The 11979-nt window shown below is 42.9% G+C and overlaps 3 protein-coding genes and 1 non-coding gene across 4 annotated transcripts; 1 reads left to right on the plus strand and 3 right to left on the minus strand.

Annotated features, from left to right (window-relative positions):
* Window positions 1-12: 12 nt before the first annotated feature.
* Window positions 13-943, minus strand: LOC136516280 (germin-like protein 1-4). Its single transcript, XM_066509644.1, has 2 exons — window positions 798-943; window positions 13-692 (listed from the first exon to the last, which is right to left on the minus strand). The coding sequence occupies exons 1-2, from the start codon at window positions 928-930 to the stop codon at window positions 139-141; spliced, it is 687 nt and encodes a 228-aa protein (XP_066365741.1). The 5' UTR covers window positions 931-943; the 3' UTR covers window positions 13-138.
* A 6904-nt stretch (window positions 944-7847) lies between these two features.
* On the minus strand, window positions 7848-8674 carry LOC136518577 (membrane protein PM19L-like). The gene is made up of 3 exons (XM_066512246.1): window positions 8468-8674; window positions 8099-8364; window positions 7848-7990 (listed from the first exon to the last, which is right to left on the minus strand). Exons 1-3 carry the CDS (start codon window positions 8592-8594, stop codon window positions 7877-7879), a joined length of 507 nt encoding a protein of 168 aa, XP_066368343.1. The 5' UTR covers window positions 8595-8674; the 3' UTR covers window positions 7848-7876.
* Window positions 8675-9524: 850 nt separating this feature from the next.
* On the plus strand, window positions 9525-9594 carry TRNAE-CUC (transfer RNA glutamic acid (anticodon CUC)). Its single transcript has one exon. It is a non-coding gene; the product is annotated as a tRNA-Glu (tRNA).
* A 567-nt stretch (window positions 9595-10161) lies between these two features.
* Window positions 10162-11758, minus strand: LOC136518578 (endo-1,3;1,4-beta-D-glucanase-like). The gene is made up of 7 exons (XM_066512247.1): window positions 11455-11758; window positions 11331-11352; window positions 11087-11204; window positions 10890-10977; window positions 10681-10770; window positions 10474-10574; window positions 10162-10344 (listed from the first exon to the last, which is right to left on the minus strand). Exons 1-7 carry the CDS (start codon window positions 11756-11758, stop codon window positions 10162-10164), a joined length of 906 nt encoding a protein of 301 aa, XP_066368344.1.
* Between the last annotated feature and the right edge of the window lie 221 nt (window positions 11759-11979).

Below are 11979 nucleotides of genomic sequence, written 5' to 3' on the forward strand. Positions count from 1 at the left end.
CATGTGTGCGGATTGAAGTATCAAATTACCAAATAAAGCACCACATTAATCTCGCTGAAATAACTTGATCACTTTAGGCGTACACTCTTTTCGATCACTTGCGCATTTGCAATTCGAGACATGTGTAGTGTGTATGCCCTACTTGGGCGCAAACTTGGACTTGATGTTCTCGATCACTCCACCGTCGATCTGTAACGCCCGCGCCAGCACGTCCGTCGGCACCGTCGGCGCAGCGCCGAACAGCGCCCCGGCGACCGTCTGCGTGCCAGGCAGCTGGCTGTTGAACGCCGAGATCGCCACGGCGGGCGCGTCCCCGACGCTCCGCTGGAAGTGCACGAGGCCGCGGGGGAACACGAACACCTCTCCCTTGCCGACGGTGCGGCTGAAGAGCCGGTTCGCCGCCGCGGTGACGAAGCCCACCTCGAGGGTGCCCTCCACGACGAAGAGGATCTCCGTGGCGCGCGGGTGCACGTGCGGTGGGCTGACGCCGCCCGACGGCGCGAAGTCCGTGCGCGCCATGGACACGCCCAGGGTGTTGAGCCCCGGGAGCACCGCCACGTCCGCCGCCGTCACCGCAGACCCCATCGGGTTGTCCGAGTACACGTCGGCGGCCTTGCCCAGCCCACCGAAGAAGAAGTCGTCCGCCGTCACATTCGCCTTGCGCTTGCAAGGGAACCCGTTCAACCGCAGCGCTGAACGGGCAATTATTACAAACACGTTCGTTCCAATCAGTAATGCAACGCCAATGCACATGTAGGAATGTAGGATGAACAAAGTGAAATGGTCGATGCACTCACGGCCTTCGAGCGATTTGTAGTCGGCGACGCAGATGTCCTGGAGCATGTCGGGGTCGCCGGCGAGCAGCGGCGTGGCGAGCGCTAGGATGACGGCGCAGGCAGCGAGGAGAACGGCGGGGAGCTTGGGCGCCATGGTACGTTATGTGTTGGATGTGATGCTTTGATGAGAAAATATGGGAGGGAAGGGAGCTGGTATTTATAGATCACTCGATGATATGCTTGGAGCTGTTTCATTAAGTCGACAAAGATGTGTAGTGCGATAAAAGGGAGTACGTAGCTTAGATGATGTGCATGTGAGTTTTTTTTTTCACGCAGCGATGATGTGAGTTGAGAGCGAGAGTGATGAACAGTAGTGTAATTTCTCACGTCAAGTACCAATTGAAATCGTGACCGTACTTGTCCTATTTGTGCGAACTATCACACCTGCATTAATACTCTCGGCCCTCATCAGCTTAGCATATAAAAATAAAAAAATGGTATCTTAATTCACATGCTCTGTCCAAATTGTACCGTATTTTTTAATAGCTTGCACGCTATATTGTGTGCAGGATCACATATCTTTTCATTGCAGTATCTACTAACGTGACTCAAGGTACATGAAAATGGCTTTAATTTATGGCCGCAGGTGCTTAAATTTTCCGGCAACAATGGCATTAGCTCTAGGCATGCTTTGTCATCAACGAAAACATATACTCTATTATTCTTCAGATCTTTTCTAGAAAATAAGCCAAGGCAAACCATCTTCAAAAAGTGCAGTGATCCTTTAAACGACCAACAACCTTTGGTAGTGATACCTTATCACACTATATATATATATATATATATATATATATATATATATATATATATATATATATATATATGATAGTTGCTCCCACCGACGTAATGCTTGTTTTCCCCATCAACTCTCCGTTGAAAAAGAACCAAATAACAACCAGCATGCTCAAACACATCCATCACTAACACTACAAAACGTAATAAACAACTACTCCCACTGTCTCTAAATAAATCAATTTTTAGAATCCATATAAGTCAAAATATCTTAAGTTTTACTAATTTTATAGAAAGAGTAACAACATCTATGAAAATGAGAACATTATGAAACTATATTCTATGGTATATCTAATGATACTAATGATGTCATAAATATTGACAGATTTTTTTCTAGAAATTCGGTCAAGGTGTAAAAATTTAACTTAAGACAACTCTAAGAATCTATTTATTCAGAGACAGAGAGAGTAATTTAAGTCCTAAAACAGTACATCCATGCCAACATGAAACATTGCTTAGCTAATCCTAATACATAAGCAATGCAGATCTAAGCCATTTTAATAACCCTACACACTAATCTTACCAATAATGTCCAATTGAACAATGCACACTGCAAATAAAAGAAATCTAACCAACCGTTAATAAACCGCAACTACTCATTTCTTAATCCTAAAGGTAGGCATTAGACATCTCTAGGCATGCTTTGTCATCAACGAAAACATATACTGTATTATTGTTCAGATCTTTTCTAGAAACTAAGCCAAGGCAAACCATCTTCAAAAAGTGTAGTGATCCTTAAACGACCAACAACGTTTGGTAGTGATACCTTATCACACTATATATATGATAGTTGCTCCCACCGACATAATGCTTGTTTTTCCCATCAACTCTCCGTTGAAAAAGAACCAAATAACAACCAGCATGCTCAAACACATCCATCACTAACACTACAAAACGTAATAAACAACTACTCCCCATGTCTCTAAATAAATCAATTTCTAGAATCCGTATAAGTCAAACTATCTTAAGTTTTACTAATTTTATAGAAAGAGTAACAACATCTATGAAAATGAGAACAATATGAAACTATATTCTATGGTATATCTAATGATACTAATGATGTCATAAATATTGACATATTTTTCTAGAAATTCGGTCAAGGTGTAAAAATTTAACTTAAGACAACTCTAAGAATCTATTTATTCAGGGACAGAGAGAGTAATTTAAGTCCTAAAACAATACATCTATGCCAACCTGGAACATTGCTTAGCTAATCCTAATACATAAGCAATGCAGATCTAAGCCATTTTAATAACCCTACATGCTAATCTTACCAATAATGTCCAATTGAACAATGCACGCTGCAAATAAAAGAAATCTAACCAACCGTTAATAAACTGCAACTACTCATTTCTTAATCCTAAAGGTAGGCATTAGACATCTCTAGGCATGCTTTGTCATCAACGAAAACATATACTGTATTATTGTTCAGATCTTTTCTAGAAAATAAGCCAAGGCAAACCATCTTCAAAAAGTGCAGTGATCCTTTAAACGACCAACAACGTTTGGTAGTGATACCTTATCAAACTATATATATGATAGTTGCTCCCACTGACATAATGCTTGTTTTTCCCATCAACTCTCCGATGAAAAAGAACCAAATAACAACCAGCATGCTCAAACACATCCATCACTAACACTACAAAACGTAATAAACAACTACTCCCTCTATCTCTAAATAAATCAATTTCTAGAATCCGTATAAATCAAACTATCTTAAGTTTTACTAACTTTATAGAAAGAGTAACAACATCTATGAAAATGAGAACATTATGAAACTATATTGTATGGTATATCTAATGATACTAATGATGTCATAAATATTGACAGATTTTTCTAGAAATTCGGTCAAGGTGTAAAAATTTAACATAAGACAACTCTAAGAATCTATTTATTCAGGGACAGAGAGAGTAATTTAAGTCCTAAAATAGTACATCCATGCCAACCTGGAACATTGCTTAGCTAATCCTAATACATAAGCAATGCAGATCTAAGCCATTTTAATAACCCTACATGCTAATCTTACCAATAATGTCCAATTGGACAATGCACACTGCAAATAAAAGAAATCTAACCAACCGTTAATAAACTGCAACTACTCATTTCTTAATCCTAAAGGTAGGCATTAGACATCTCTAGGCATGCTTGTCATCAACGAAAATATATACTCTATTATTCTTCAGATCTTTTCTAGAAAATAAGCTAAGACAAACCATCTTCAAAAAGTGCAGTAAACGACCAACAACCTTTGGTAGTGATACCTTATCACACTATATATATGATAGTTACTCCCACCGACATAATGCTTGTTTTTCCCATCAACTCTCCGTTGAAAAAGAACGAAATAACAACCAGCATGCTCAAACACATCCATCACTAACACTACAAAACGTAATAAACAATTACTCCCTCTATCTCTAAATAAATCAATTTCTAGAATCCGTATAAGTCAAACTATCTTAAGTTTTACTAACTTTATAGAAAGAGTAACAACATCTATGAAAATGAGAACATTATGAAACTATATTCTAAAGTATATCTAATGATACTAATGATGTCATAAATATTGACAGATTTTTCTAGAACTTCGGTCAAGGTGTAAAAATTTAACTTAAGACAACTCTAAGAATCTATTTATTCAGGGACAGAGAGAGTAATTTAAGTCCTAAAATAGTACATCCATGCCAACCTGGAACATTGCTTAGCTAATCCTAATACATAAGCAATGCATATCTAAGCCATTTTAATAACCCTACACGCTAATCTTACCAATAATGTCCAATTGAACAATGCACACTGCAAATAAAAGAAATCTAACCAACCGTTAATAAACTGTAACTACTCATTTCTTAATCCTAAAGGTAGGCATTAGACATCTCTAGGCATGCTTGTCATCAACGAAAACATATACTCTATAATTCTTCAGATCTTTTCTAGAAAATAAGCCAAGGCAAACCATCTTCAAAAAGTGCAGTAAACGACCAACAACCTTTGGTAGTGATACCTTATCACACTATATATATGATAGTTACTCCCACCGACATAATGCTTGTTTTTCCCATCAACTCTCCGTTGAAAAAGAACGAAATAACAACCAGCATGCTCAAACACATCCATCACTAACACTACAAAACATAATAAACAATTACTCCCTCTATCTCTAAATAAATCAATTTCTAGAATCCGTATAAGTCAAACTATCTTAAGTTTTACTAACTTTATAGAAAGAGTAACAACATCTATGAAAATGAGAACATTATGAAACTATATTCTATGGTATATCTAATGATACTAATGATGTCATAAATATTGACAGATTTTTCTAGAAATTCGGTCAAGGTGTAAAAATTTAACTTAAGACAACTCTAAGAATCTATTTATTCAGGGACAGAGAGAGTAATTTAAGTCCTAAAATAGTACATCCATGCCAACCTAGAACATTGCTTAGCTAATCCGAATACATAAGCAATGCAGATCTAAGTCATTTTAATAACCCTACACGCTAATCTTACCAATAATGTCCAATTGAACAATGCACACTGCAAATAAAAGAAATCTAACCAACCGTTAATAAACTGCAACTACTCATTTCTTAATCCTAAAGGTAGGCATTAGACATCTCTAGGCATGCATTGTCATCAACGAAAACATATACTGTATTATTGTTCAGATCTTTTCTAGAAAATAAGCCAAGGCAAACCATCTTCAAAAAGTGCAGTGATCCTTTAAACGACCAACAACGTTTGGTAGTGATACCTTATCACACTATATATATGATAGTTGCTCCCACCGACATAATGCTTGTTTTTCCCATCAACTCTCCGTTGAAAAAGAACCAAATAACAACCAGCATGCTCAAACACATCCATCACTAACACTACAAAACGTAATAAACAACTAGTCCATCTGTCTCTAAATAAATCAATTTCTAGAATCCGTATAAGTCAAACTATCTTAAGTTTTACTAATTTTATAGAAAGAGTAACAACATCTATGAAAATGAGAACATTATGAAACTATATTCTATGGTATATCTAATGATACTAATGATGTCATAAATATTGACAGATTTTTCTAGAAATTTGGTCAAGGTGTAAAAATTTAACTTAAGACAACTCTAAGAATCTATTTATTCAGGGACAGAGAGAGTAATTTAAGTCCTAAAACAGTACATCCATGCCAACCTGGAACATTGCTTGGCTAATCCTAATACAAAAACAATGCAGATCTAAGCCATTTTAATAACCCTACACGCTAATCTTACCAATAATGTCCAATTGAACAATGCACACTGCAAATAAAAGAAATCTAACCAACCGTTAATAAACTACAACTACTCATTTCTTAATCCTAAAGGTAGGCATTAGACATCTCTAGGCATGCTTGTCATCAACGAAAACATATACTCTATTATTCTTCAGATCTTTTCTAGAAAATAAGCCAAGGCAAACCATCTCCAAAAAGTGCAGTAAACGACCAACAACCTTTGGTAGTGATACCTTATCACACTATATATATGATAGTTACTCCCACCGACATAATGCTTGTTTTTCCCATCAACTCTCCGTTGAAAAAGAACGAAATAACAACCAGCATGCTCAAACACATCCATCACTAACACTACAAAACGTAATAAACAATTACTCCCTCTATCTCTAAATAAATCAATTTCTAGAATCCGTATAAGTCAAACTATCTTAAGTTTTACTAACTTTATAGAAAGAGTAACAACATCTATGAAAATGAGAACATTATGAAACTATATTCTATGGTATATCTAATGATACTAATGATGTCATAAATATTGACAGATTTTTCTAGAAATTCGGTCAAGGTGTAAAAATTTAACTTAAGACAACTCTAAGAATCTATTTATTCAGGGACAGAGAGAGTAATTTAAGTCCTAAAATAGTACATCCATGCCAACCTGGAACATTGCTTAGCTAATCCTAATACATAAGCAATGCAGATCTAAGCCATTTTAATAACCCTACACGCTAATCTTACCAATAATGTCCAATTGAACGATGCACACTGCAAATAAAAGAAATCTAACCAACCGTTAATAAACTGCAACTACTCATTTCTTAATCCTAAAGGTACCATATTGGACCCAAGACCATCAATCTAAACTAAATCAAAAGGATTTAGGGTGATGCCCCCAATGTCAAGCTCCACCGCCGCTGTACTCTAAGCCCCACTACTGGAAGGGCGGTCATAAGTCCACGTGGACACTCAACTTGTCGTGGCCGAAGAGAGAAGAGATTGGACAATGGCGACAGGAAATGGGGGAGATGGAGTTAGGGTTATGGGTGGGGTCATTTTTTATCCTAGTGCTAACTCAGCAACTTATCCACCTGGGACAAGCTGACGTGGCGCCACATATGTGAAAATCGTCATTGAAACCAGGCAAGGTGCAAAAGCAATGGTTTTCAAAGTTGGAGAGAAAAAAACTGTTTTTGAGTCGGAAAATTGGACAATCACGAAAGTTGAGGGATCCAAATGACTATTTTGTGAAGTTTGTAGAATGAGATTTAAGCGGCCCTTGGGATTATGGAGAGCCGGGCCTGTGCAACTGATATTGGCCCAAAATTATCTAGACCTAATATGCCCGTATTTAGGGCTCTGTTCGCTTTGCTGAAAAGCCAGGTTGAAAAATACTGTTCGTTGATTTGTTGTCGTTGATTTGTTGTGAGAGCAAGACACTGTTACTTCGCTGAAAAAGTACGGCTGATAAGCCAAGCGGTAGGAGTACTTTGGATGGATGGGTTGCTCATTTATTTACTCCTCTAGATAGAGTATGCCATGATGCACGCCCGTCTTCCTCTATTGTGCAACTCATTCACCAAATTCCACACACTACCAGATGACGACTGAACATGAGACGTCGGATGGCTAAATTAACCATGTCCGAAATCCATTCCGGAAATGAAACCAGGTTACAGAGATTTCTTTGGTATAAATCCAGTGTACATACTACTACTATATTGGGAAGGTGCAAAGTGCAACAATTTTACTCACAGTTGTCTGGAAAGAATCGCCGATAGTTCACCACTTATATGAGACCACGCCATGCCAGCTTTTTTACAAACGAATGATAAGGAATAAACACACGCACTTTAGGTACCCAGAAAGCACACACGAGGCACGTGTGAAGCCATAGCATCGATCGCACGCACACACACCAATCACTGCCACGATGACACATGTTGTTTCCAATCCAAGTTGGTCGTCATCGCGCGCCTCAGTTAAACTCCGCCGATAGGCGTCTCGAGGATGACCGCGTGCGCGCCGGCGTGGAGCGACCCGGCGCAGAGCAGCTGCGTCCCGGTCAGGATGATGGTGAACGCCTCCAAGGTGCGCTGCACGTGCGACGGAGACCGACGCACAGAAACACACGTATATAAGAGACACGCAGGCAGGAAAAAGAAATGCAATGCAATGGACCCGCAATTGGTAGTAGTCGTTACCAGGCTCCCGGGCCTGGCGCTGAGGCTGATCTCCTTGCACGCAAGCCCCATGGCGAGGACGGTGAGCGTCCAGGTGACGAGGGAGGACGCCGCGGCGGACATCATGCTGGCGGGGTACCCCTGGCTGACGTCGTGCAGGCCGGTGAGCGAGGTGGCGATGCCGACGACGCCCGTGATGAGCGCGAAGATGACGAAGAACCCCGTCGCCAGGTTGCCGATCGGGAAGTAGATCGGGAACAGGCGCACCGGCGGCGTCACGCCCTTCACTGCACGAACACACACACACACACGCAGTCGTCACTACTATTGTTACATTTGCCATGAACATTTCCTGCGGCGACGTCAAAAATCAAATACACTGTCACTTACGCGAGTTCCTGCTCTCGTCGATGCTGTAGTTGATGGCCCAGCCGGCGATGACCGCGATGATGACGTACATGATGAGGTTGAGAAACAGGAGGGCGGACGCCATGGACCGGTGGGCGGAGGACGCCATGCTCGCGGACCGGCCGGATGGCAAGTTGCTGGGACAGAGTCTCAACCGTGTGCGCGCGCGTGCCGGTGCCGGTGCCGGTGCCGCTGTTGCGCTCTGGTTCTTGCGGTGCGTGAAGGCATCAGCGCGGCGAGTATATATGCGTGTGCTGCCGTGCTCGAAAGAAAGGATACGAACACGAGGCTACTAGCAGCATTGGGGCCGTTTCTTCGGTTGAAAGGTAAGATCGGCGGCGGCAAAGCAAGGCAGAGACGACGTTTCTTGCGTTTTGGTTTGCATTGCAAGGACGCTAGGTGCCATTCCTTGCTGTCGATTGGAGAGTTGTAGGCTGGAGCTGGGGTCCGTTGCTTTTGCTGTGTGCAAGGAACGGATCTCGTCTCCCGCTGCAGGGGATGCATCGCAGATTCGCCCGTCGCCAGCTGCAACCCAATCCGCACAAACAGGGTTATCCACGCACAGCAGGTGTAAGTTTCGGTCTATCTCGTTCTCTCGTATTCGTATCCTATGGTAGGTACTTAGGTACTAGGTAGCAGCCAAGCCCAATGCTTCCATGCCTCCATGAGACCATGATACATGCTCTCACGGGGCAATGGGGCATCATCAATGCTTAACCGCTTAACTTATGTATTAGTCCCTCCAAGGCGGCAACGAATCGACTTTTTTTTCCCTTAAATAAAAAAAGGGGAAAGTATAGGAATCGACTTGTTTGAGGCTTTCTCTCTGAAGTATGAACAGAATCCAAGGATAATTTGACTGGAACACATGATGCTCTGTGAGCTCTGAATATTGCTTGTTTGGCGCTGATTGTGGTCTAATAACAATCATTCTACGGGACACAAATATTGAATTACTAGTTCAGCTTCATTTGAGAATTACTAATGCATCTTATTTTCAAATTGGACAAAACTATATCTGTTTGTAGGCAATGCAAGATCCGTTGTAGTCTAGGTTAGGATACTCGGCTCTCACCCGAGAGACCCGGGTTCGAGTCCCGGCAACGGAATTTTTTGCTTGCGCCCTTCTTTTTTGGCTTTATTTTATATTTTTTGCCTTTATTTATATTCCCATATATTGTATTTTTCTGTAACCCGCCTGTGAAGGCGTAAAGCAAAACTTCTGCGTTCATTTTCAAATGCACTCGAGGGACATTTAACAGTCGTATAGTTTCTGCATGCAACCTCAGAGTGAAGCAGCTCAAAGGATGGAATGGATGAATTATTTCCACAAATAGCTTCACCTCTAAATGACCAGTTTTAGTACTCTCTTTGCGTGTCCAAATTTTATAATTCCATCATCAGACTGGCGACTCAAATACTGAACAACCGAGGATGAAGCTTGATACCTGATACACCTATGGACAACACAGCACTGCCAGCTGAGCTGACACTCAGTACAGGGCCAGAGATCAGGCGGTGCTTCTCCAATAGAGCATCTGCACTGACGATGCCGTGTAATTTATCCCGTGTTAAGACTCAGCTAGTGCTCCTACTTAGTATTACAAAATTCCATGAGATGGAGAGGCAGAGCTGCTTTAACTAATTATTAAGCAGCTACAGTACTCCGTAGATGCTTAGATCCCCGCAGCTAGCTGGACCTGGAAGCTCTCACTCTCATGCTTCAGATGCTTGTTGAACCAGCTGGCCATGTCCTCGCGAGCTTCATCCGCGGTCTTCACGGCGAACGGGTCAGTGGAGTTGTATCTGCAGGCGAAACCATGGGGAACCCTCGGGAAGATCTTCACCACGTGGTCGATCTGCAACCACAAAATAAACTTCACATGCATCGGGTACTCGACCACCAGCCAGGAGCTGATTGCCAGAAGTGCTATTCAAAGTTGAAGCCAGACCAAGACCAAACCAGGCAGCTCAAACTGCAAACTCACCGCCTCGTTTTGCTCCAGGACACGCTGAAACTGTTGTACCAGCTGTGGCGGCGAACGAGTGTCATATTCGCCTCCGAGTACCGCGATGTGGCATTTGATCTCTGTGCGTCAGATAAGATTAAGTCAGAGAAAAAAAAGGTCCATAAAAAAATGTGGTGCATTTCTTCAGAACAACACTTAGTTGCAAGTGGAAGGCTGGAAGTGTACCCTTCATGTCATCGACAGTGACTAGCGAAGGATGAGAAATGACAACCGCTTGGATTTCATCTGTTTTCGCTAATTCGACGGCAACCTTAGCTGCAGAATGGGGGAAGAAGAGAAGAGAGTCCATGTCATTTGGCTAAAGCCAAAGAATGAATAACTGATGCATTTCCAGGAAACAATGCACAGTCATGAGTTCATATGAATGAACTAACCACCCCAGCAGTAACCGCCGAACCCAACGCTCTTCCCTTCCTTCTTCAGAGCAGCAATGAGTGGCTGCACCTTTTCAGCTGCGTCGGCCTGGAGATGCAATGAACGAAGTGCAACATGAAGAACATGAAGAATTTCAGGGGATCGATCACTGGGACAATGACTTGTGGTCTTAAAAACAGTGATTAAAGAATCAAACCGGGGAGTGTGTCCTTATCCACTCCTCAACTGAGACCCCATCCTCGTAAGGATCGCCGTGCAGCAGATCGGGAACCACGACGTAGTACCCAAGAGCTGCGACTTGATCTGCTATTTCCCTTTTGTAACAGTAAGACATGATGCACACATCGAACACTGTTGGTCAACTTTCAATTTAAACAACGGAACCATTCAAGAAGCAAATGATCAAGCTTCACACATGGTCGCACATACTGTGTGCGTACCTTAGTTTCGGTGCCTCGAACCCTGCAACAAGAAGCAAATGATGAAATGATCCATACGAAACCGAAGGACGCGGGGCGCGCGCGCGCTAGCTAGCTGCACGGCGAGGGAGCACTGATGACTGACCGTAGTAGTCGGAGCCGAGGACGATGGCGCGGTGGGCGCGGCGTGAGCCGGTGAGGTAGGCCTCGACGCCGTGGAAGTCGTGCGCGGTATGGCCCGCCTCGGCGCCCGTGGTCGTCATGTCCAGCGGGTTGTCCAGGCACGGGTGGTGCTGGAGCGACGACGGTGCTGCCCGCGCGGACGGGAGCACGAGCGGCGCGTTGGCTTCCTCTACCGAGATGAGCGCCGCGGAGGCGGCGATGACGACGGAGAGGAAGATGAGCAGCAGCGACGAGGTCGCCGACGACCCCTTGCCAGCGCGGGGCATGGCGATGGTGGCGGTTTCAGCTTTTCGCGGAAGTCCACGAGGTAGTGCTGGTAGGTCCGGACGAGCTCGCGTCAGTGACGTCGCGTGGTTTGGCGGAGATGCGCGGGGCTCCGGGGCGAATGGCGATTGAGTTTTTTTTTCTATTTCTATAGAACGGACCGGGGCGATTGATTTGAGCGGGAGCCGGGCATGGTTGTTGCCTAAACGACAAGGATCGGATC

Source organism: Miscanthus floridulus, chromosome 17 (genome assembly GCF_019320115.1).
Source record: "Miscanthus floridulus cultivar M001 chromosome 17, ASM1932011v1, whole genome shotgun sequence".
Classification (NCBI taxonomy): domain Eukaryota; kingdom Viridiplantae; phylum Streptophyta; class Magnoliopsida; order Poales; family Poaceae; genus Miscanthus; species Miscanthus floridulus.

Excerpts from the sequence above, each read along its gene's own strand:
- LOC136516280 (XM_066509644.1), bottom strand. The coding sequence starts at position 930 with ATGGCGCCCAAGCTCCCCGCCGTTCTCCTCGCTGCCTGCGCCGTCATC. Across the intron at positions 693-797 it reads CTACAAATCGCTCGAAGGCC|CGCTGCGGTTGAACGGGTTC; the intron begins GTGAGTGCATCG and ends TTGCCCGTTCAG.
- LOC136518577 (XM_066512246.1), bottom strand. The coding sequence starts at position 8,594 with ATGGCGTCCTCCGCCCACCGGTCCATGGCGTCCGCCCTCCTGTTTCTC. Across the intron at positions 8,365-8,467 it reads CGACGAGAGCAGGAACTCGC|TGAAGGGCGTGACGCCGCCG; the intron begins GTAAGTGACAGT and ends GTGTTCGTGCAG. Across the intron at positions 7,991-8,098 it reads GCGCCAGGCCCGGGAGCCTG|CGCACCTTGGAGGCGTTCAC; the intron begins GTAACGACTACT and ends TCGCACGTGCAG.
- LOC136518578 (XM_066512247.1), bottom strand. The coding sequence starts at position 11,758 with ATGCCCCGCGCTGGCAAGGGGTCGTCGGCGACCTCGTCGCTGCTGCTC. Across the intron at positions 11,353-11,454 it reads CCTCGGCTCCGACTACTACG|GGTTCGAGGCACCGAAACTA; the intron begins GTCAGTCATCAG and ends TTCTTGTTGCAG. Across the intron at positions 11,205-11,330 it reads TTCGAGGCACCGAAACTAAG|GGAAATAGCAGATCAAGTCG; the intron begins GTACGCACACAG and ends CTGTTACAAAAG.